The sequence below is a fragment of the Hibiscus syriacus genome, unplaced genomic scaffold (assembly GCF_006381635.1).
Source record: "Hibiscus syriacus cultivar Baekdansim isolate YM2019G1 unplaced genomic scaffold, ASM638163v2 tig00117056_pilon, whole genome shotgun sequence".
NCBI lineage: Eukaryota > Viridiplantae > Streptophyta > Magnoliopsida > Malvales > Malvaceae > Hibiscus > Hibiscus syriacus.
Genome location: NW_024063539.1, coordinates 7,258,511 through 7,281,495, shown reverse-complemented (window position 1 = coordinate 7,281,495; position 22,985 = coordinate 7,258,511). Strand labels below are relative to the sequence as shown.

At 33.2% G+C, this 22,985-nt stretch overlaps 1 protein-coding gene across 1 annotated transcript; it reads left to right on the top strand.

Moving 5' to 3' along the window:
• The first annotated feature begins 13,782 nt into the window (after positions 1-13,782).
• Positions 13,783-16,045, top strand: LOC120198079 (glucan endo-1,3-beta-glucosidase 12-like). Its single transcript, XM_039199466.1, has 4 exons — positions 13,783-13,877; positions 13,960-15,282; positions 15,622-15,682; positions 15,874-16,045. Exons 1-3 carry the CDS (start codon positions 13,820-13,822, stop codon positions 15,654-15,656), a joined length of 1,416 nt encoding a protein of 471 aa, XP_039055397.1. The 5' UTR covers positions 13,783-13,819; the 3' UTR covers positions 15,657-15,682; positions 15,874-16,045.
• The last annotated feature ends 6,940 nt before the right edge of the window (positions 16,046-22,985 follow it).

Sequence of the window (22,985 nt, the reverse complement as noted above, 5' to 3'; positions counted from 1 at the left end):
CAACCAACTCCCCGACCGAATCTCGGCCACTGATCGCTGCCGCCGCCGCCAGCCGAAATAAACGATACCCACCTAACACACTCTCCCCGATACCCTTAAACCAAAACCGAGGCCCAAACGACCAAACAATGCCCTTGCCGACGTAGATTTAGGAAACAGCCTTCGGGTTTTTTACATTTTTTTGTGACCGTTCGTTTTCTGACGACCGTTCTTCTCCGATGGCTTCTTCTATGAGGGCTCCTTCGGGGTTTTTTGTTATGTTTTTGTGTGGTTTGCTGTCATTAGCTTGTTTTTTGTTCTATTTGTGGTGTTCTCTCGGTGATGCTTCACCGTGGTTCTGTTTTCGTTGATGGGCTCGTGATGTTGGCTTTTGTTTTTGTGGCTGTGTTGATGCCTTTCTGTGGGTTCTGTGTTAATCTCGGTTTACTGTTTACTGTGTTTTTTGGGTTCTTGGTATTTCGATGATGAATAATGTTTATGTGTTTTCGTGATGTTCCCCGTTTTGGTTCCCCTGTTCTCGGTATTTATAGGTCTTCACTGACCGTTTGTCTGTTCTGAAATACGGGGCTCTCGTGGCCGTTGAGGCCGGACACCCCAGGATGGGTCAGTCCCGGGGATCTCGGCCGACCGTTGACACTGTTGTGATACTGATGATTCCGTGTGGTTCTGGTTTACTGACTTGCGGTGCTTGACTGAGATGAATTAGGGTTTACAAACCCCAAACCTAACTGGGCTAGTTCAGGCCCAATTTGGACTGTTACTGGACCTAATCTATGGACCTGAAACGAGATAAAAAAATAATAAATAAATAAAATATTTTTTTAAAATTATATTTTATATATGATTTTCAAAATGATTTTCAAAACCATATAATATAATATATTTTCAAAAAATATTTTAAAACTATATATATTTTCAAACATGTTTTTTTTAAAAACTATAAAATATATAATTGTTTTCAAAATGTTTTCAAAACTATATATTATATAATTTTTAAAAATGTTTTCAAAAACTATATATTATATAATTTTCTAAAATGTTTTAAAAGCTATATATTATATAATTTCCAAAAACCATTTGCAAACTATAATATATATATATATATATATATATATATATATATATATATATATATATATATATATATGTATAAAAAATTATAGACGGAAATTAGTGTCTAGAGCTGCCCCTCTTTGTCCTTTTTCGTGGAACAAAAAATATGACAAAGATAAAAATACACAAATTTTCGTTCGGTGAAGTTGAAGAATAACTCCCTGTCGAATTGGGTTGTGGATGGCTCCTCCGTCGCGAAGTCGAGTCCATCTTGAAATGACATGAAGCCGTAGTCCGGAATTTGAATAGGAATGTGGCTTCTCATTGTAGTCCGCCTTGGTCTTTTCCTCGGTTTAAAGACCTTGGTTTGAAAATTCGACTGGAAAATATTTATTTGACTCCACCATGTGGTTGATAGGCCCTCGAGCTAAATAAAACCGAACTCGAAAGATCTTCGCTGACAGATAGCTTTTCGTGACCTAAGCCATGCTACCGGAAAAATGACTTATTGTCACTAAGGCACGGTTAACCCAGGTATTTTTCTCGACTTGAAAACCTTGATTGCAGTCGAACAGTAGTGTGATTGAGGTGTCATCGAGTTGAATGGAACCAAACTCGACGATTTTATTGACAGATAGCCCTTCTTGCCTTGAGCTATGCTGTAAATTTGGTTTGCCTCTGAGCTGAATTTAATTGAACTCGGAGGTCTTTGGTTGGCATATAACCCTTCTCAACTAAAGCTATACTGCAAATGATGTGCCTTGGAGCTAAGCGTAGTCGAACTCGAAGGTCTTTGGTAACAGATAACCCTTCTAGCCTTGAGTAATGTTGTAAATGATGTGCCCTCGACGTTGAGTGTAATCGAACTCAAGGTCCTTTGGCAGATAGCTTTTCTCGACTTAAGCTATGCTGTAAATGATGTGCCCTCGAAGCTGAGTGTAATCGAACTTGAGGATCTTTGGCAGATAGTCCTTCCCGACTTAAGCTATGCTACAAATGATGTGTCGTTGAGCTGAGCGTAGTCGAACTGAAAGGACTTTGGTAACAAATAACCCTTCTAGGCTTGAGTTATACTATAAATGATGTGCCCTCGAAGCTGAGTGTAATCAAACTCGAAGGTCTTCGGTTGGTAGATAGTCCTTCTCGACTTAAGCTATGCTGCAAATGATATGCCTTGGAGCTGAGCGTAATCGAACTCAAAGGTCTTCGGTTGGCAGATAGTCCTTCTCGACTTAAGCTATACTGCAAATGATGTGCCTTGGAGCTGAGCGTAATCGAACTCGAAGGTCTTTGGCAGATAGCCCTTCTCGACTTAAGCTATGCTGCAAATGATGTGCCGTTGAGTTGAGTGTAGTCGAACTCAAAGGTCTTTTGTTGGCAGACAACCCTTCTAGACTTAAGTTGTGCTGCAAATGATATGCCTTAGAGCTGAGCGTAGTCGAACTCGAAGGTCTTTGGTGACAGATAACCCTTCTAGCCTTGAGTTATGCTGTAAATGATGTGCCCTCGAAGCTGAGTGTAATCGAACTCGAGGGTATTTGGCAGATAGCCCTTCTCGACTTAAGCTATACTGCAAATGATGTGCCTTGGAGCTGAGCGTAGTCGAACTCAAAGGTCTTTGGTTGGTAGATAACCCTTCTCAACTTAAGTTGTGCTGCAAATGATATGCCTTGGAGCTGAGCGTAATCGAACTCAAAGGTCTTTGGCAGATAGCCCTTCTCGACTTAAGCTATGCTGCAAATGATGTGTCGTTAAGCTGAGCGTAGTCGAACTCAAAGGTCTTTTGCTGGAAGACAACCCTTCTAGACTTAAGTTGTTCTACAAATGATATGTCTTGGAGCTGAGCGTAGTCGAACTCGAAGGTCTTTGGTGACATATAACTCTTCTAGCCTTGAGTTATGTTGTAAATTATATGCCCTCGAAGCTGAGTGTAATCGAACTCGGGAGTCTTTGGCAGATAGCCCTTCACGACTTAAGCTATGCTGCAAATGATGTGCCTTGGAGCTGAACGTAGTCGAACTCGAAGGTCTTTGGTGACAGATAACCCTTCTAGCCTTGAGTTATGCTGTAAATGATGTGCCTTAGAGTTGAGCGTAGTCGAACTCGAAGGTCTTGGCTAACAGACAACCCTTGAGTTAGGTTGTCGATAGTTTCTTAAAAAAATGGTTTCCCTTCGCGGGTCTAAGCCGATCATAATTCTCCAGGTGGTTCCCCTGAGCGAGTCTGAACCAAGTAATGTGATTTTAGGATGACTCCCCTTCACAAGAAAATCCACCGATAAATTCTGTCAGCCGAATATCTTCCGTCGTGGAATTGAAATCTAGCTTGAAAACGTCAATTAGGAACTAGCCACTCGTCATTGAGTTAATCTGAACCATACACTTTCTGAAATGGTTCTCGAACTCATCTGAAGTTGATTATCGATCTTTCAATCTGTCGAATTGGTTGAGGTGTAACTTCTTGCTACTGAGTTAAGCAACCACCATCAATCTTTAAATGTGCTTTTGAATAGAGTTTTCTTCGTCTTGAAGTCGAAACTTAACTCTAAAAGCTGTAAAAAATCATGTATGCGAAAAATAATAAATGTGATGCTCTTAAGTATGCCTAAGATACATGCAACATGAATGAGTTATGTTTTATTTCTTGGATTGGAGTCCCGTGTTTTGCCTACCAATCTGGTCCATGGAATCGATCGTGCCCCATTCTCTTTTCAAGCTTTGGTTTTACAGACGTTTCATATCTGAGATTGTTCTGTTTGAAAATGTTTTTCTCCTTTTTCTTATTTTAGGAGGAAAAAGATATAAGAATTATGTAAAACATTGCTTTCTAATTCAGGCTCACAATCGAATCAAATCATAAACATGAATTCAAAGAATATCAAAAGAATCACTAGCTATTTTAATGCTTTCAGAGCTATAGCTCTTTGACAAATATTCAAGTGGATGAGTTGGCTTTAGGTTGACCTAAGGTTCCAGCCATAAAAAATGTCATTTTTTTGTTATTGCAACATGCTTTTTCTTTGGATTGGCATTTTAATTGGATGCGAACAAAATGATGCAACTAGCATAATCAATTACTAGACCTTCTATTTCGGTTCTATGAAATCTTCTATTTGTTTAAGATTTGTATGCTCCTCTAACAAAGGTAGTGCAGAAATATCGGTCTAAAAATGAAATTCTTGAGTGCTCGTATGAATTTGACTATAACATGTGTTCCTTAACTCCCTTAGTCCATCATTACCGAAAATTTCTTGCTTAGATAAATTTGATTTAACTTTCCGTTATCTGGCTAGCTGAATCCATAAAGTCGGGGCATTTAACCAATTGGTTTAGAGGGACGGTTTAATATTATAATCACTTTTATCAAGTTAACTGAAGGGTTCATCTCATCACAGAGTCTTTGACCTGACAAGAGCAGTGGAGCAAACACCGAATTGCCAAGTGTTCGAGCAATGTAATGGTTTGAACGTAATCTACTCATAAGGCCAAGGCTTTCAAGTTTCCTCTATAACCAATTGCCTTAATGGAATAGCTCAGCTTTACGGAATTAATTTCTTAAGTTTGTCAAGAAGAACCTGTCATAGTCTAGGTGTTTTTGAAAGTCAAGGAATCTCATCTTTAGAGTTCAATTTCAAAACAACTGACCTAAACTAGATTTTACCTACTCGACTATTTCATCTGTGAAGATCATTATCATCATTGAACATCTTAAATAAAAAGTATAGTAATCTCATATGCAAAATGATGCCTCATGTTGTTTGCATCTTATGAAAGGAAATTGAAAGAGCAGGGTACGATGTTTGAGGGTATATTCTGGGTAAGGTCAAGGTTCTTGTTTTAAATCATGTTACTTTGTGAAATACCAGTAACTTTGAACCATTTACAGAGTTTCTTAATTCAAATGATATACAAAGAATTATAAGTTTGCAAATGTGATTCATTGCTCGTCATCATTAAAGTAACATAAATATTCTTACAAAAACTTGAAAAAGTGGAAAAAAACAAGTTCAAACAGAATGCCTCAAATGATGAAATAATCTTCCTCACTTGGATGCCCCCAAGTTATTGAAGTCGATCCAGTTCTGGTTACGCATCTTCTGTACGACTCTTTTGAATACGTAACAGTTCTCATATGCAAAATGTGCATTCTCATCATACCACTTGGGGTATGGTGGCTTCATGGGTTCCACCGGGTATGGTGACACTACATGGGTGTCAAGAAGTTGATGGTAAAGCTCTTTGTAGGTCATGAGAATAGGGTCGAAATGTTCCCTTTCCCTCCTTGGTTCTCTAGAATCTTGTTTAGAAGTACCTGGCGGTACATATGCAGTTGATTTCAGTTTGGAGATCGTAACACCTTTACTGGCATGGTTGATGTTGTTAATCTCTCCATCTCGCTCTCGTATATGAGGTTTCATACTGGCCTCCTCATCCTTAATTTTGCCTTGCTTTACGGCCGACTCAATCATTTCTCCGCCCATAACCAAGTCTGAAAAGCTTCCTGATGTGATCGCAACCAGGTGCCCAAATTATGGAGCCTTTAGGGTCTACACGAAGAGCTTTCGGGTTTCCTTTTCATTCAACGGTGGATGAACTTGCACAGCCAAATCCCTCCATTTTTGTGCGTATTTCCTGAAACTCTCGTTATGATTCTTTTCCATGTTTTGTAGCAAAACTCGATATGGCCTTATGTCATTGATATGTTTGTATTGTTCTAGAAATGACTTCCTTCCAGATCTTGATATTTGATCGGCTTAACTGGTTGTACCACCGAATGGTTGAGCCCGACAGACTCTCCTGGAAGCAGTGGATCAGGAGTTGGTTATTTCCTTCATATCTTGTCATCTTTCGGCAGAACATAGTGATGTGAGCGGATGAACAATTGTTCCCGTCAAACTTCTCAAATTCTGGGGACTTAAATTTCGGAGGAAGAACCAAGTCCGGGACTAGACTGAGTTTCGCGGCATCGATTTCATGGTAGTCATGGTCTCCTTTGACTACCTTCATTTGGTCCTCCAATTGTTTGATTTTTTCCTCCATCTTCCTCGCTTCTTCCTCTTCGTCCAAATTCGGTACATGATAATAACTCGGATTGTTCTTAGGGTTAAATACATAGGATGAGGGCTTCGCTTTTGCAACAGATTAGTCCCCTCGAAGTTCTGGTAAGATTTTAGGTGAGATAACCACTTGCGGGGTAGGTTATATAGTTACCCCTTCCGATGAACCTGCCCTAGGCGCACTGGTCTGTTGTAGGCCAACTAAGTTGACAATGATCTGATCAACCAATGACTCTTAGTTTTTTGTGATTGTTTCTGGAGTATTTCGAATGCTCTGGTTTATCTTGTCTTCTAGCTCTTTCTATAATTTTGGCTTTCATCCTCTTCTTCTTCAAACGGGTGTTATGCGGATGGGGTGTGTCCAACGTTTGAGGTGGTATATCCAGTATTTGCTCCTTTTGATGAGACATGTATATGTTAGTTAATGTGAATGCAAAGAAAATAACAAAATGCCAAATGTCTAAATGCATGATGCATGATGCATGAAATGTCCGAGGCATTGATCCAAAAAATGTACATGTTATTCTGAATAACCCTTATTGGGGACAAAGGTGTTTTATCTTTTAAGAGACAAAAAATATTCTGACAACTTCTGACATGTTGACTAGTCTTCTGCCTTCATCCTTCACCGGTTGAATAACCTGTCGAACCGCTCTGGCTTCTCTGGATGAACCGTGCAAATGATGAGTTGTTTGCCCAAAAAAATATCTCAGAGGACTGCACCTCTGAAATTTATCTTTTGTTGAGCCTGTTCCCAACGAATACGTCATTAGAGCCCTTGATTGATAGGAACTATGTGAAGTCCATTTGTCTGTTTCTTGAATTCGTCAGCAATGGTCTCCAATTTCAGTTATCATTTTGTCATTGTCGTCTTTGAAGTGACTCCTAAGATCAATGGTCTTCATCTTGCCCCTGCAACTTCTACCAGTCAGTTCTTCAAAGATAGACTTTCATTGTGCTTGATGTAGACCCGGTTCATTGAGTCCTTCATAATGCAGTATAGTGATATACTCTTCAATTGCGGACACCACGTCTTCTGGATTAAATATGACACATAGTCTCCTTGTAGACTGTCCTCTGCATTTGCATCTCTTGTATTACAACCCCTTTTGTCCATTAATGCAGATTATTCATGTTTAGCAAACACGTTTTTGGTGGATCAACACATCTTTTAAATGATGCAAGTGATGAAAATAAAATAAAATAAAAAATGAAAATAGTTAGTGAGGTGAAAATAATAAAAAATAAACATGAAAAATAAAAGTCCTACCCCACATGATGTTTCCCCCACATGCTTTAATTTCTACCCGGACATGATCTCTATCCCGCATGCTAATTTTAAACAAATCCTAACTGCATATTTGTCTAGTTCGCATGCTTTGAATAGAAAATAAAGCCGGAAACAAAGTAGCCTAGGGTTTGGAATGAGATTTTGGGGTGGGCTCTAATTCTCTGCACTCTCCCGGTTTAGATTCTAAAAAGGTACTCGGGTTCTCCTTGCCGGTGCCCCCTTGGGCTTGCCAGACCCTTAGTCCTAAGCCTATTACAAGTTTGTGTGGACTAAGTTAAACTTGAGAGGACACATTCCCTTATGCTTGTGCGGTGAATAAATTCACACGAAGACATAAGGTATATGAATCTCGAAGGCTACTTGCTAGGACTGTGCGGTGAATAAATTCACACGAATGCGTCGCTTTTACCCCCACTTAAATAGGGTTTAGAGCTCGGGTATAGAGATAGAAATGACAATTTTGAAAAAAAATATGAAATCATTAAAAAACGCCAGTACAACTATTTATTTGAAAAATAATCAAAGATAAATAATTGGGATCGAATAAATAAATTTAAATTTACCATTTTCGCATAAAAAGACAACCGAAAATTAATTTCGACCTGACTCACTTACCTGTCCCCAACAGAGTCGCCAAGCTATCACAACCATCTTTCGGGTGAGCCCCAGAATTGGGCTTCGACTTGAAAATTGATTGGGTTAGAGTCGTCACCGACCTCCTTAAAACGAATTTAGGTGGGTCGGACACCATCTTACCTGATCTACGTTTCACCAGAAATATGTCGGGCTCGGGAGTTGGTTACGGTCAAGGAAGGATTAGCACCCTTGAACCGCCCTTTCGGTACCAATTAATTTATCAATTGTCTTTAATTACGAAAATTAAGAATTTAAATTTAAATTTAAAAATCCGATTCGAATTACTTACCTTTCTGATTGGTTTACGAAGACCTCTTAAAAAAGGAAATGTTAAATAAAAAGTAATGAATCAAAAATGTAATAATCAAATGAACTAAAATGATAAATCAAAATAAGGGAAAAATAAATAAAAAAAGAGAAGAAATGAAGAAATGAATAAAATGAAAAATATTAAATAAATAAAAAACAAGAAGAGAGATAAAAAAATAAATTTAAGGGAAATAAAAGAATAATTATAATAATAATAATAATAATAAATGTTAAAAGAAAATTAAAATTAAAACTAAAATCAAAATCAAAATCAAAATAAATAAAATAATAGAAATGATAATTCCAAAAAGAATAAAAGAAAATAATAAACGAAATATAAAAATAATAAATAAAATATAAAAGAAATGAAAAAAAGGGTTAAGATTTGAAATTATAAAATGTTAGGAAGATAAAATAGGAACTAAATAAAACAAATAAATAAGAGGGGCAAAATGAATTAAATGGGACCTTGTGGACTGAAATTGATATTAAAAAATTGGGGGGGAAATAAAATTAGAGGGTTAATTCACAAAGTATAAACATGGACCAAATTGAATGAATTGAGAATCTAGAGGTAAAATTACAAATGGTGATCGGATTGTAATTCGATTTAAAGCTCCAGGGATGGCGGAAAGAATTTAAAAAACTTCTAATTGCAAGGAGACCCCTGGTATATAAATAGCCAAATAAGCCTTGTTCAATTCATTTCTCAAACTTTCCTCAAAACCTCGTCTCCTTTAGACGAGAGAGATGCTCTCAACCAGCTCCCCGACCGAACCCCGACCACCGATCGCCGCCGTCGTCGCCGGTCGAAATAAACGATACACACCTAAAACACTCTCCCCGACACCCTTAAACCAAAACCGAGGCCCAAACGACCAAATAATGCCCTCGTCGGCATAGATTTAGGAAACAGCCTTCGGGTTTTTTACCTTTTTTTGTGACCGTTCATTTTTCGACGACCGTTTTTCTCCGATGACTTCTTCTATGAGGGCTTCTTCGGGGTTTTTTGTTATGTTTTTGTGTGGTTTGCTGTCATTGGCTTGTTTTTTGTTCTGTTTGTGGTGTTCTCTCGGTGATGCTTCACCGTGGTTCTGTTTTCGTTGATGGGCTCGTGATGTTGGCTTTTGTTTTTGTGGCTGTGTTGATGCCTTTCTGTGGGTTCTGTGTTAATCTCGGTTTACTGTTTACTGTATTTTTTGGGTTCTTGGTGCTTCAATGATGAATATTGTTTCTGTGTTTTCGTGATGTTCCCCGTTTTGGTTCCCATGTTCTCGGTATTTATAGGTCTTCACCGGCCGTTTGTCTGTTCTGAAATACGGGGCTCTCGTGGCTGTTGAGGCCGGACACCCCGGGATGGGTCAGTCCCGGGGATCTCGGCCGACCGTTGACACTGTTATGATACCGATGATTCCGTGTGGTTCTGGTTTACTGACTTGCGGCGCTTGACTGAGATGAATTAGGGTTTCCAAACCCCAAACCTAACCAGGCTGGTTCAAGCCCAATCTGGACTGTTACTGAACCTAATCTATGGACATGAAACGAGATAAAAAAACAATAAATAAATAACAAATAATAATAATAAATAAATAAAATATTTTTTTAAAATTATATTTTATATATGATTTTAAAAATGATTTTCAAAACCATATAATATAATATATTTTCAAAAAATATTTTAAAACTATATATATTTTCAAACATGTTTTTTTTAAACTATATAATATATAATTATTTTCAAAATGTTTTTAAAACTATATATTATATAATTTTTAAAAATGTTTTCAAAAACTATATATTATATAATTTACAAAAATCATTTGCAAACTATAATATATATATATATATATATATAAGTATGGACGAAAATTAGTGTCTACAAAGTTATTTACCACTTCATCTATAATTATCAATGAATAAATTTCTTTTTAAAAAAATTATATACAATATTTTCTTACTCGTATGTGAATATAATGAGATTTAATTCCTACTCTATTTTCACACCTATCATATGTGGTACGTCAAACCTTGAATTTTCCTCCATATAAGAAGAGGTGAGATGTGACAAGGCCAGCAAAACAAATGGATGTAATAAAAGCTTTCATAGTGTGAGTTTCTCTATTGCAAATATCCTTTTCTTTGAAAAACCTAATACATACCAAATTGTCATTGTAATTAAACGTAGAGGTCCAATTATAGGAATTTTCCTTACGACCTAAGACTACACTTATGGAAGCATTCAATAATCAGACAACCACCATAAATGAGGGACAGGCAAGTTGCTTCCCTACTCTTGTACCTTAGCCTTTCCGTGTTGAGTTCTTTTCCAAAGAAATGACCCAGAAAATAATAATAAATAAAATTATCATTTTATTTTTCTTGTCATTCATCTTTTATTTTTAGAAAACAAATTTTTTTTTTTTAAATTTGAGAAGTTATTTATCAAAAAAATTCGTCAAATATATATTTTATTATTAAAAATAAATTTTGTGGATACCGACCTAAGCATACAAAGGCGACCCGTTTTCTTTAAGACAATCTTAACTATGCCGACTGGACTTGTCAAACGTTCCCTTTGCCTACCGGCACTTGAAAACAGGGATGGCCATGAGACCCAAATCCAACTATTTTTTATTCGATCTGATTTAATTGGGTTGGTTTTTTTTTAAAAAAAAAGCGAGTTTAGGACGGGTAGAGTTTGAGTTTATGATGAAAAATATCCGATCCAACCCGATTCCAAAAAAATATAATTTTACCTTTTATATTTAGAAATAATTCCAATAATACCCCTTTATATATTATTTTTTAATTAAGTCACTATTTTTATTGAATAAAAATAATATTTTATTATTGTTTCGGGTCGGGTATGATCGGATTCGGATTTTATCTCAAAAAGTAAGGTCAGATTCGGATCGGTGAAGGTATATATTTTTTGGGTTAGGTGAAGAATGTAAAATTTTCGGGTTAGATTGACCCAAACCCGACCCATGCTACTTGAAAATATCTTCGTGTTTAGACTTGCGGAATCAGTTAACTTAAATGATTCATTTATCATTTTCAAATAAATTCACATTAAATCAAGTCAGTGTATTCGGATCTCGATTGAATTATTAGTTGAATTAAATTATTTAAGATTAAATTAATTAATCTTATAATATTTAATTATTAATAAGACTAAACTTAATTAAATTGATTGATTTTCAAACAAATAACTTTTTTTTAAAAAAAAATTAACGTTGCTTTAAAATAACAATAAATTCAAATTGAATTATTTTGTTGTATACATTTTTATTTATAGTATTTATTCTTTTTCTCTTTAGATTGGAAACCTGATGCATCTCGTTGAAACACTCTTAATATTGATGAAGTTATTAACTGAAACTTTTCTATAAGATCGACGGAAGGTCTCGTTCGAAGTCATGACAGGGACTGATTATTTGGCTTTAATAATCACATTGAAATCTCTATCATCCTCGAGACTGAATTATGGGGAATTAATGAAGGCCCCAACCTCGCTGGTCTTATGACTTTGAGTGTATTCAATGCTAAACAAATAGCGCAGAAACATACAAACTGATCACTTTTGCTTCCTTTCGCTCGTTCGTGCAATTGCTCAGATTTACTCAAAACTTTGGATTATAGATTTTGTTCTTATGAGACGTGAAGCAAACTCTGTCGGCGATTATCTTGTCAAACTTCCAGTTAACTCCGATTGCTCTACTCACATCTTCTCGAAAGCTCCTCCCATGCTTGCTGCCACTTTCTTTATAGAATTCGGGGTCTCCTCATTTGAGAGAACTTATCTCTGTAATGTAAAAGCCTAACCTCTTTTTCTATTAAAAAAACTCAATTAATTAGCTGGTTTTTAAAATGAATTAATCAAGAATTTAAATTTGAAAATCTTTAATCATAATAGTATACTTTGATGATTGATCGATCAATCAAACTAAATTTTAGTTTATTCAATTAATTAGATTTTAATCAAATAATAAACATCTCCAAAATCATGTTTATAAACGTTATTAATGAAATAAAACATAAAATATTAATTATAATTTAATTAGTAATTATTTAAGTTGAGATAGTCGCCATATGGTCAATGTTAGTGTACAAAAATATGATCAATAAGGTTTTAAGATTATATTGGTTGTCCATATTTGCTCGAATTGAACTTTAGGTTACTGTTCAACTTATGCCTGATACGTCTTCACATTGAAAGTGGTGTGGTACTTGCAAATTGCAGCTCTTATATATCAATAACTTTTATATTAATTATAATATTTGTTTAAAATTTGTTTTAATAATTGACAATGTACATGATACACATTTTATAGAAATCTAAAATTTTGAAGGAAAATAATCATCGCTTAAACAACTAAAACAATTTAATAAGTTTCATAAAATATATACATTTTATTTAAAGAAAATCATCTATATATGATTATACCCTATGCAAATAGTTGAATCACTCATATTCAAATTGGAGTACTTGTTAGCTAGTGGCAGTAATAATATGAACCCAATAATGGATACAAAGTCTAAATAAATAAATAAAATGATAATGGGTGGTCAATAAATCATGATATTATCTTCGAAGACCTTGACTTGCAATAATACTTTGTTTCACCGAGAAAAATATAGGGGTGTATGAAAAATCGTGCTTTTCATAATTTTAAATTTTTTATATAGCTTATTTTTATAATAAATTTAATTTTATATTTTTACTATAAAATTTTACATATTTCTAATAAATAAAATTACTGTCAAATCTGAATTAACTTTTATTAAATTGTCAATTAATACTACATTAATTAAGTGAATTTATATGGACCGTATTAATTTATTTAAATATCTCTTTATGAGGAATGAATATTGATTTCCTCACATGTGATCCTCCTAATTGGTGGGTTTATTGGGAATGTAGGACCAAATAGACTTAACTCTGGATGGCAAAACATGTCATTTCCCAACCAAATTCATATTTATTCAATTTGATCCAATAATAAAACCAAACAGCAATTATTTGTCAACTCAACGAGTCAACGTACAAATTCAGGGGGTAAATAGAGCTACAAAGCAATACTATTTCTCATTAATTTTCTTCCATAATCATCGTAAAGACAATTAAAAACATATCTTAATTAACTTACTTCTACACGGTTAATCAACATCTTCGTTCCACTTGTGTATGACCGATTAAAAAATATTCTAATAATTTTCATTGCTTTTCATTTATTATTAACGAATATCATTATTTATAAATATGATTTTTGGCAATAATAATTAGTTTAAAAGGTAAAAAGAGAAACAGTACGTCGACGTATCTAAAACTAACCTAAAAATAATAGCGAGGAAAGGGTTAGATTGATGGGTTCCACTGGCTTTCAACCCTTAACTCTTCTCTTTTCCCACTAACCCTACTCTCTATATAAATAACTACCTTATTATAGCTTTCTCTCAAATTAAATTTGCTAATGGTTTCTCAAGCTTTCTCCATTCTCTTTATTCTCCTTTCAGCCATTGCTGCTTCAGGTAAATACGCAAACTGTTCTTTGTTTATGTCTGAACTCAGAACATGAAAACCCAAGGTTTGTTTGTTTATTTGTCATTGCAGATGCAGCTGGTTCGGTTGGAATTAATTATGGTAGAGTGGCGAACAACTTGCCGTCACCGGACAAAGTCGTGCAACTGTTGAAGTCTCAGGGCGTCACGAAAGTGAAGATTTTCGACACCAATCCCGCGGTCCTATCGGCGTTTGCAAACTCCGGGATCATCGTAGTTGTATGTCTTCCCAACGAACAGCTCGCCACGGCCGCCGGAAATCAGTCCTTTGCGGACAATTGGGTTCAAGCCAACATCGCCAAATACTACCCGGCGACAAAAATTGAAGCCATAGCTATCGGAAACGAGATTATCGGCGCCGGCATCAACGACGAAATGAAAGTCGTCGTACCCGCCATGAAAGCAATACAGGCTTCACTGGTTAAATCCAGTTTGGGTTCAAACATCAAAGTCTCATCCCCCATAGCTATGAGTTGCTTGGGGAACTCTTACCCTTCATCGGCCGGGTCATTCAAACCGGAGTTGGTCGATGCTGCTATTAGACCAATGTTGGATTTCTTGAAACAGACCGGGTCTTACCTCATGGTTAACGTTTACCCTTTTTTCGCGTACAAAGATAACTCGAAACTAATCTCACTCGACTACGCTTTGTTTAAAGAAAATCCCGGGGTGGTTGATTCGGGTAACGGAGTGAAATACAATAGCCTTTTCGAAGCTCAACTCGACGCCGTTTTCGCCGCCTTGTCAGCTCTTCAATACGATGACATGAAGGTGGCGGTGACGGAGACGGGGTGGCCTTCGGCCGGAGACGAGGCTGAAACCGGTGCAAGCCTAGCTAATGCGGCGGCGTATAATGGTAACTTAGTACGAAGAGTATTGACCGGTAAAGGCACACCTTTGAGACCAAACGATCCACTTAATGTTTACATATTTTCTTTGTTTAACGAGAACCAAAAGCCAGGCCCCACATCAGAAAGAAACTTCGGGTTATTTTACCCCGATATGCAAAGGGTATATAACATACCGTTATCACAACAGGATTTAAATGGTAATTTGCCTCCGCCGATGAAAAGTGATAGCCAGTCGCCGCCGGCAAACAACGGCACCGGTGGAGTGTCGAAGACGACGGTGGGACAGACATGGTGCTTGGCCAACCCTAATGTTGACCAGCATGAGTTGCAGGCGGCGTTGGATTATGCCTGTGGTGATGGAGGAGCCGATTGTGGCCCGATTCAATCAAATGGTGCATGTTTTAGTCCGAATACTCTCGTGGCACATGCCTCGTACGCTTTCAATAGTTACTATCAAAAGAAGGCACGTGTCAGTGGCTCGTGCGTTTTCAATGGTGCGTCTTACGTGTCCACGCAACCTCCATGTAAGTAGTTTATCTTTTATTTTATTTTTTACTAGTCTATAGTAATTATAAGATATTATATATTCAGATATTTTCTTTCTGATAAGAAATATATATTCTAAAATTTAGGTGTTTAAACTTGAAATCTCTTAGTAGAATAACACTACTCTTTAAATTTGTATTACAATTAAATAAATTAGGTTAGGTTAAAATACAATTAGTTGACGTAATCTTAGGTACATTGCAAATTGGAACTAACGTTAATAAATGATCAATAGGGAAGTTGGAATTAGAGCTGAAGTTATGCAATAAGTTGTTTTTGGCCTAAACTTATGCATTTTTTATGACTTTGTATTGCAGCATTTGGGAACTGTCAATATTCAACTGGGTATTGAAGTGTGCAAAAAACAGAGAAGATTTGGTGAGTTTCGGCAATACATTTATTTGGGCAACAGATTTTAGCCTTTTTTGTTATTGATATGAGTTATTAACGTGAGAAATCATATATCTGTGGATGTTTTAAATTGGAGGTTATCATTATAGTATTTTAATTGTATGGAACATTAAAAAGCAATTGAGAAATATAACAACAACTAATTGTCTGATGCTAAGGTTGGAACATGGAGGCCTAGCTTAGTGGAAAGAGGAAGCTTGGTCTACGTGGGGGATTGGTTTGTTCCCACAAAGTCATTACAGCCCAAATAAAATTAGGCCTAGTTCGTTGGACAGATTTACTTGGTGGTGTCAAGGTCATGAACCTATATTTTAACTTCATATGGCCCAATCCTCCTGAGCCTGGATTCCATGTTCTAGACCTCACATAACTCATTCATGTTTTTCGACAATTGGGGTGTCGTCGGATTATTTAACACCGAGAGATTAATATAAGACACTCGTAGAATTGTCCACTTATAAGAAATTTCCTCCAATCCATAAATGTCATGTACATCTCTAAAATATGTTAAAAACTCCCTTAAAATGGTCATAACATGTTACGTCCACGTCTCTACGATCCTTTCTTCTTCATTAGAGGATAAATATCTCTGATTAATAAAATAAATATTAAAGTTTAATTTATTAATATTATTAAATTATTATCAACTTTTATTCAATTTTAATCATCTAACTACTATTTTTTTAAATCATATCTAACTTTATATTTTAATTCCGTTTTTATCGCTTATAATTCAAAAATAGTGATGAGGTTAATGTGTATCATAAAGTGATCTCACATCATTATTGAAATAAATAAATAAAATATCATGCCAATAATTTTGTTTACTTTTTAACATGAGTGTCCAAACGTCGGATATGATTTAAAAAAATAAATGATCAAAATAAAATCAAAATAATAGTTAGGTGACTAAATACGTAGTTTACTATATATAATTAATAAATTTAAATTTATTAATATATATATATATATATATATATATAGTGAGATATATTTTATTTTAGATAGTATTGCGAACAAATAGGTTTATGTCAAGGATTTATGTGAAGAAGAGGTACGAAGGGTATTATGAATAACACTATAATTTAATAAGTATATACTCATGTTTAGATATGTGTTATGTTTATCTTTGAACAAAATTGTAACATTCACGATTTTATCTGAAAGTCGAACCTGAATGGAATATATCACATTACTAAACTCAGAATAATGATGTACGAATTTGGTCCAATTTTAAAATTTATTCTAATCAAAACTTATCTAATTAATCACATTAAGAAGAGTTGATAAGTATCTAAATTCATCCATATACTTGCACATATATCATTTATAATAGAACTCCAACTATTAGTTTGAGAAATAACACATTCAGAATGAATTCTCTCACACTAAATCTCGATTTAGCCAAAAACTTATATTTCATAAACATAGGAAGGCATCCAAAGACATTAGAAAATTATTCAATTCATACATATGATATCAATACTGAACTTATAGGTGTTGATATTCATATTTGAGTATCAATACTCCCTATTATGATATTGGTACTCATCTTAAACATCGATACCAAATTAAACTTCGATGTATGTTAAATTTTATCTTGTACTGATAACCTTATACGAGTATCGATACCACCTCCTATGGTATCAATTCTATACTTACCTTGAGTATCATTATTAATTCTAGTTTCGAAGTTAGGATAATTGGTCTGATATTAATACTACAGTGCTAGATATAGATACTGGAAAAACGATATCAATCTCTTAAAAACATGGTATCGATACTATTCTCTAAGAAAACTCATAAGCTTTCGATATTTATGCGATATTAATATTGTAAGAACATTATTAATATCATAGCGTAGGAGTAAGCCTATTTCGACCTAGAACGCACTCTAACCTCACTCCAAATCAAACCCAAATATCTGGAGTTACATAGGAACCTTTTTAAGAGCTAGGCAGCTAGCCGCATACATTCTACTCTCAATAACCCCTTTAACACTCTATGATAAGGATCAAACATGTAACTTAAAGCTTTAGGAATATGATGTCAAACATCTTTATTTGAGCTAAGTGCAGCACATGGTATATCAAAATATCAATTGAGCATGAAATAAGTAAATGAGTAATATGTCATTTAGGTTACTAATGGATGCTCTAAATAAAAAAGAATATTCACCATAAAGTAAATTAAGCATGTCAATAACTTAGGCCAAGATGTAAACACCTTAAAATTAGATGGCTAAAAGGATAACAGTTGAGTGACTACAACGGTGATGTGTTAGAAGTTGAGTGACAAAATTGAAACGACTTTTATGGATGACCAAAACGTTAACACCCTAATAGTTTAGTTACTATCAAGCAATTTAATCATAACTAAAAGAGAGGGGCTGAAACGACGGTGACATGGCATGGCATTACTGGTCAACTGGTAAGCTTATCCTGATTCTTACAGGACACTACCCACACCCCCATCCATAAATTTAGGCCCCACTTTCCTCACCCACCCACCCAACAAACCCACCCTTTGCTTACAATTTTAAGAAATGCATATTTTATTTTTAAATTACAATTAAAAATTCGGTAATTTTTCAATCTTTTATTTATTTAAAAAACAATATATAAAAGAACTGCACAGCGCGGGGAAAACGGGGTTTTAATTTTTATTATAAGAAAAAAAGGGGAAAAAAAGGAAGCAGGAAAAGCTGTACAAGGGAAATATATATAAAATAAAATTTTGTGAGTACACGTGTTAGCTTGTCATGGTTTGACGACGTCTGGAAAACACAGCTGTCAGTTACGTGCTCTCGAATCACGAGGCGTGTCAGAAGAATGGGCCATGGATCCTGCATTCTTGTCTATCCCATCAACCGGATACGTCTCACCAGGCAACCGCTTCCTGTCGGTTCACCTCCGGAACAGAAAAAGAATATTGAAACAAAATTTCCGGTTTATCTTTTTCATACCTCAGGTTTTCTTATTATTGTGATTCTCTTGCTCTACACTATTTAAAAAGAGCATGTTATTTACTTACCGGGTAAGTAGATTGATATAATTTAAATGAGATATTGAGTTAATCTTTATATATACAAAAAAAATTATTAGATGGTTCACCTATTAATATCAGTTATACGATATAATTTAATTTAGATTAATTAAGATGAAATCTTGAAATCTAGATAACAAAAAAAAGATCATGTTATATTATAAATTTAGATTGAATAGATGATAATATATTTTCAAAAAAATTTAATAATTTAATCATAAATATATATTGTTATAATTAAAAACTTTATAAAATAACAATCAATATTTTAACTACTAAAATCGTTTAGTTTATGCTAAAAGTATTATATATAGTCACCAAAACAGATACAATTGGTTTAGGAAATGAAATAGTTATTATTGACATAAAACTCCCATTTTGCCCCATCTGACATGACCTTAACTTTAAATCCATTCATATTGGTCTTTCCTTTATGGTTAAGGACACAAATAAAATTACTTAAAAGCTAAGAGAGCTACTTAATTGTCATGATCCCTAATTATAAGCCTCCTTCCGTATAATGTAATCAATTTTAATTTTGAAGCTTCGGTCGAATTTTTCAATTGAGCAATTTGATCAGGAAAAATAAATAAATCTTAAAATTTTAGCTAAGATGTTTAATCAACCATATAATGGATTTTGGGACAGGTGGAGAGTGCCACTAATCATGAGCCATGATGGAGTCGGTAGTTATACCAATTACGTTAGGGTTGGCCCAATAAATATCAAGGATTATTAGACCCGAACCACAAAGCATATAAAAATCAAAATCAGTTTAATTAATTAATTAAACCTACTTTTTGAAAAATTAAATTGATAGTTTTCTTCATCTTTGTTTTTTCTTCCTTTCTTAGGCCAATTCAAGGGAAAGTAGTACATCTCTTTGTTTTTTTCCACGAGGAAAATCAATTTTGTTATTTAAATTGTTAGATATATATATATATATATATATATATATTGATTTAGGTGGCGTAGAATATGGTGGTAGCTAGTGCCCCATTTTAATGCTGCCCTCCATTCGGCATAAGCAAGCATATTTTAGTATTCTAATTTTCAAATCTCAAACTTTTGCACAATCTTGAAGCCTAATTTTGAAGATTAATTGTGGCATGTTACTTAAAAGAAGCAACACATTGGAACATTTGTACAAACTTTGGTATGGTTTAATTCTACTGATTAACCGCTATTAATTCCTAATTTCATTATTCCATTTCCTCTCTTGAATTTGTTTTTAAAAAAATAAGCTTGCTTTTATTTCACTTTTTCTTCACATTAAGGTTTTATTTTATTTTAAATTTCATGTGATTGTACTTTAAATGATGATAAACAAAAACCGTTGAATGACATTAATAATAAAAGAAAATATTGTTATTCTTAAAATATTTAAATTCAAATAATTATATTTATACAATATATATATATATATATTATCAATAAAATTTAAAAAATCTGATTTGATCAATATTATAATGAACTATCTCAACTTATCAATTTTTGTATTCACACACGTGTATATATATACATGAAAATTTTAGCATATGTTAAATAAGTTTTAATTTTTTCCATATCAAGCTTTTTTGAGTTTAATTGGTATATTTTGAAAGTCATAAATTTATCTTTATTAGGGTTGTTATTGTCTCTCGAATTATTTGATTAATAGATTAAAAACAAATAATTATATAAAAATATTATAAATGATTTAGAAATTTTTATAATAATATTTTTTTTCGGGAATGTAAAACATTATACGCATGTATGTAGATTTGGAGTAACATATAAGCAAAGTTGAGAAAAGCACAGATAATTTGGCGGGAAAAGGCTGCAATATCACTTTTTTTGGTCAAAATTTGCAAAAGATAAGATCAAAGATTTGTTTTCCTTTCTTTTTCTAAAGAATAAGAAACAAACAAATGACACTCATTTTAATACTAATATTTAGGGTGAACAAAATTTTATTTGATTCTATAAATTAATTTTTTGATTTGAAAGAATTAGACTCGGATTATCTTTAAGTTATAGTGTCATAAATTTGACTAGATTAAAAAAAAATTCAAATTCAAATCGAGTTATAAAATACAACTCGAATAACTTGAAATTTTTAGTAAATAGTTAATTGATTTTAGAGTTTGAGTCAAGTTTATGGACTCTATATAATATATGTATATCATATATGAAGAACGAAAAAATATATATGTATTGTATATGGTTATAAAAAATTATTAAAATTAAAATTAAATAGTATAATAATATTATATATTTACAATTAAATTTAAAAAGATACTCGAAGACTCGAATCGAAAAATTTTATGTTAAGTTCAAATTATAAAATAAGAATCGTGAAATCAAATAACTCGAATTTTTTTAATTTGACTTAATTTGACTCGATTAAACACTCACACTTATAATATTAAGTTAAATCGGTAAAAAAAAAAATCAAAACCCCCAAAAACTTTTGTTAAAATTTCGAGCGCCATAGGTTCAAAACTTGAATTAATCATTGTGATTTCATACAAAAGAAGATTGATAATTCATGTTAATAGAACGACTTGTTAGATATGTAAAATAAACAAAATTCAGAGATGATGGTGAAAATTAAAGGTATAATATCAAAAAAGTACTTCTAACATTCGATAATAGTGTCATTTTAATCAAACTTTTAATTTTAATGCTTTGATAGCTATCGATAATTTTTATCTTATTTTTGGGGGTCAAAATGAAAAAAATCAAAATTATAAGAAAAAATTAAGGAAAACCTGTTATTAAAATTAAAAATCACAAATACTATATTAAAAAAGAAGAAACGCAAAATAATATGAGTATTGTATTCAATAATTTAATAAGTGTATGTATAAAAATTTTAATTTACCAACATGAGTTGGTTCAAGTGGTAAGCAGTTTAATATCGCTTAAGCAAGGTCTCGAGTTCGAGTAATTGTATATGCAGAAAATCTTTGCTAGGGGACTCGCCCACCAAAGTCAGGTGTGCGACGCAGATCGATCCGATTTTAGTCAAGACAACAAAAAATTAAATTAAATTTAAACATTAACAAAAATCAATAATTAAATAATATGAAATTTAGTAATACAAATATAAAATAAACTTACATTTTACTCAATGTGCATACCACCTCATTTTAATGTTTTAATATATATTCCCATAAATAATTTTGCATAAAAGAAACCTTACAATAATTTATACTATTTTTTAGATAAACAATTATAAAATTATATGTTTCTAAAACTATCATAATACATGGAAATATAATTTTATGATTGTTTGCTTAGAATTATATAAATATAAAGTTATAAAACTAAAAAGGGTTAAATTAAAGAAGTAATATTACTGATTTTCTTTAAAACAGGTATTGTGAAATTGTTTAAGGAAATAAGCTAAACACTATAATACTCTGTTGAGAACGCTGATAACGATTTTATTTTAATATTTATTTATAATTTAAGGATCGAATTGTAAGGAAATGAAAATGAAAAAATTCAAAATTAAATAAATTAAAATTTTGAAATTTCACCTATAATTATATTGTAAGACTTTAAAAGTACACAATTTTATGTTCAAGTGTTTGATTGTGATCATTCTTTTAATTCAGATAATTTTTCAAGACTTACACATTGATAAGACCGTCTTTGATCTTAAATTTTGATTTTTTTAATCAATGAATTTAATTTTTTGACCTCATTATTTTTAATATATAAGCTTAAAAATTTGGTTTTTTTAACATAAATGTCACTATTTATAAATGTTTGATATATATAATTGTCGCAACCGTCTTTTGGTTGGGCCCGGAATTGGGCTTCGACTTAGGTAAATGGATTGGAGTCGTCACCGATCATTTATTTAAGAATAAATTGGTTGATCGGATATCTTATTTCTTACCTAATCTACGTCTTTCCAAAGATGTGTCGGGTTCGGGAGTCGGTTACAGTCAAGGAAGGATTAGTACCCTTGAACTGCCCTTTCGGTACTACGTAATTTCCAGTTGTCTTTGATTAAGAAAATTATAAGTTTAAATTAAAAGATAACATTTGATCATGAATTACTTACCTTAAATAAAGTTACAAAATATCCTTAAAAGATCGAAACAAGATGTTAGATAAATAAAAGTCTATGACAATAACAACGATAACAATAAGGAAGAAATAAAATAAATTATGATTAATATATATATATATATATATATATATATATATATATATATATATATATATA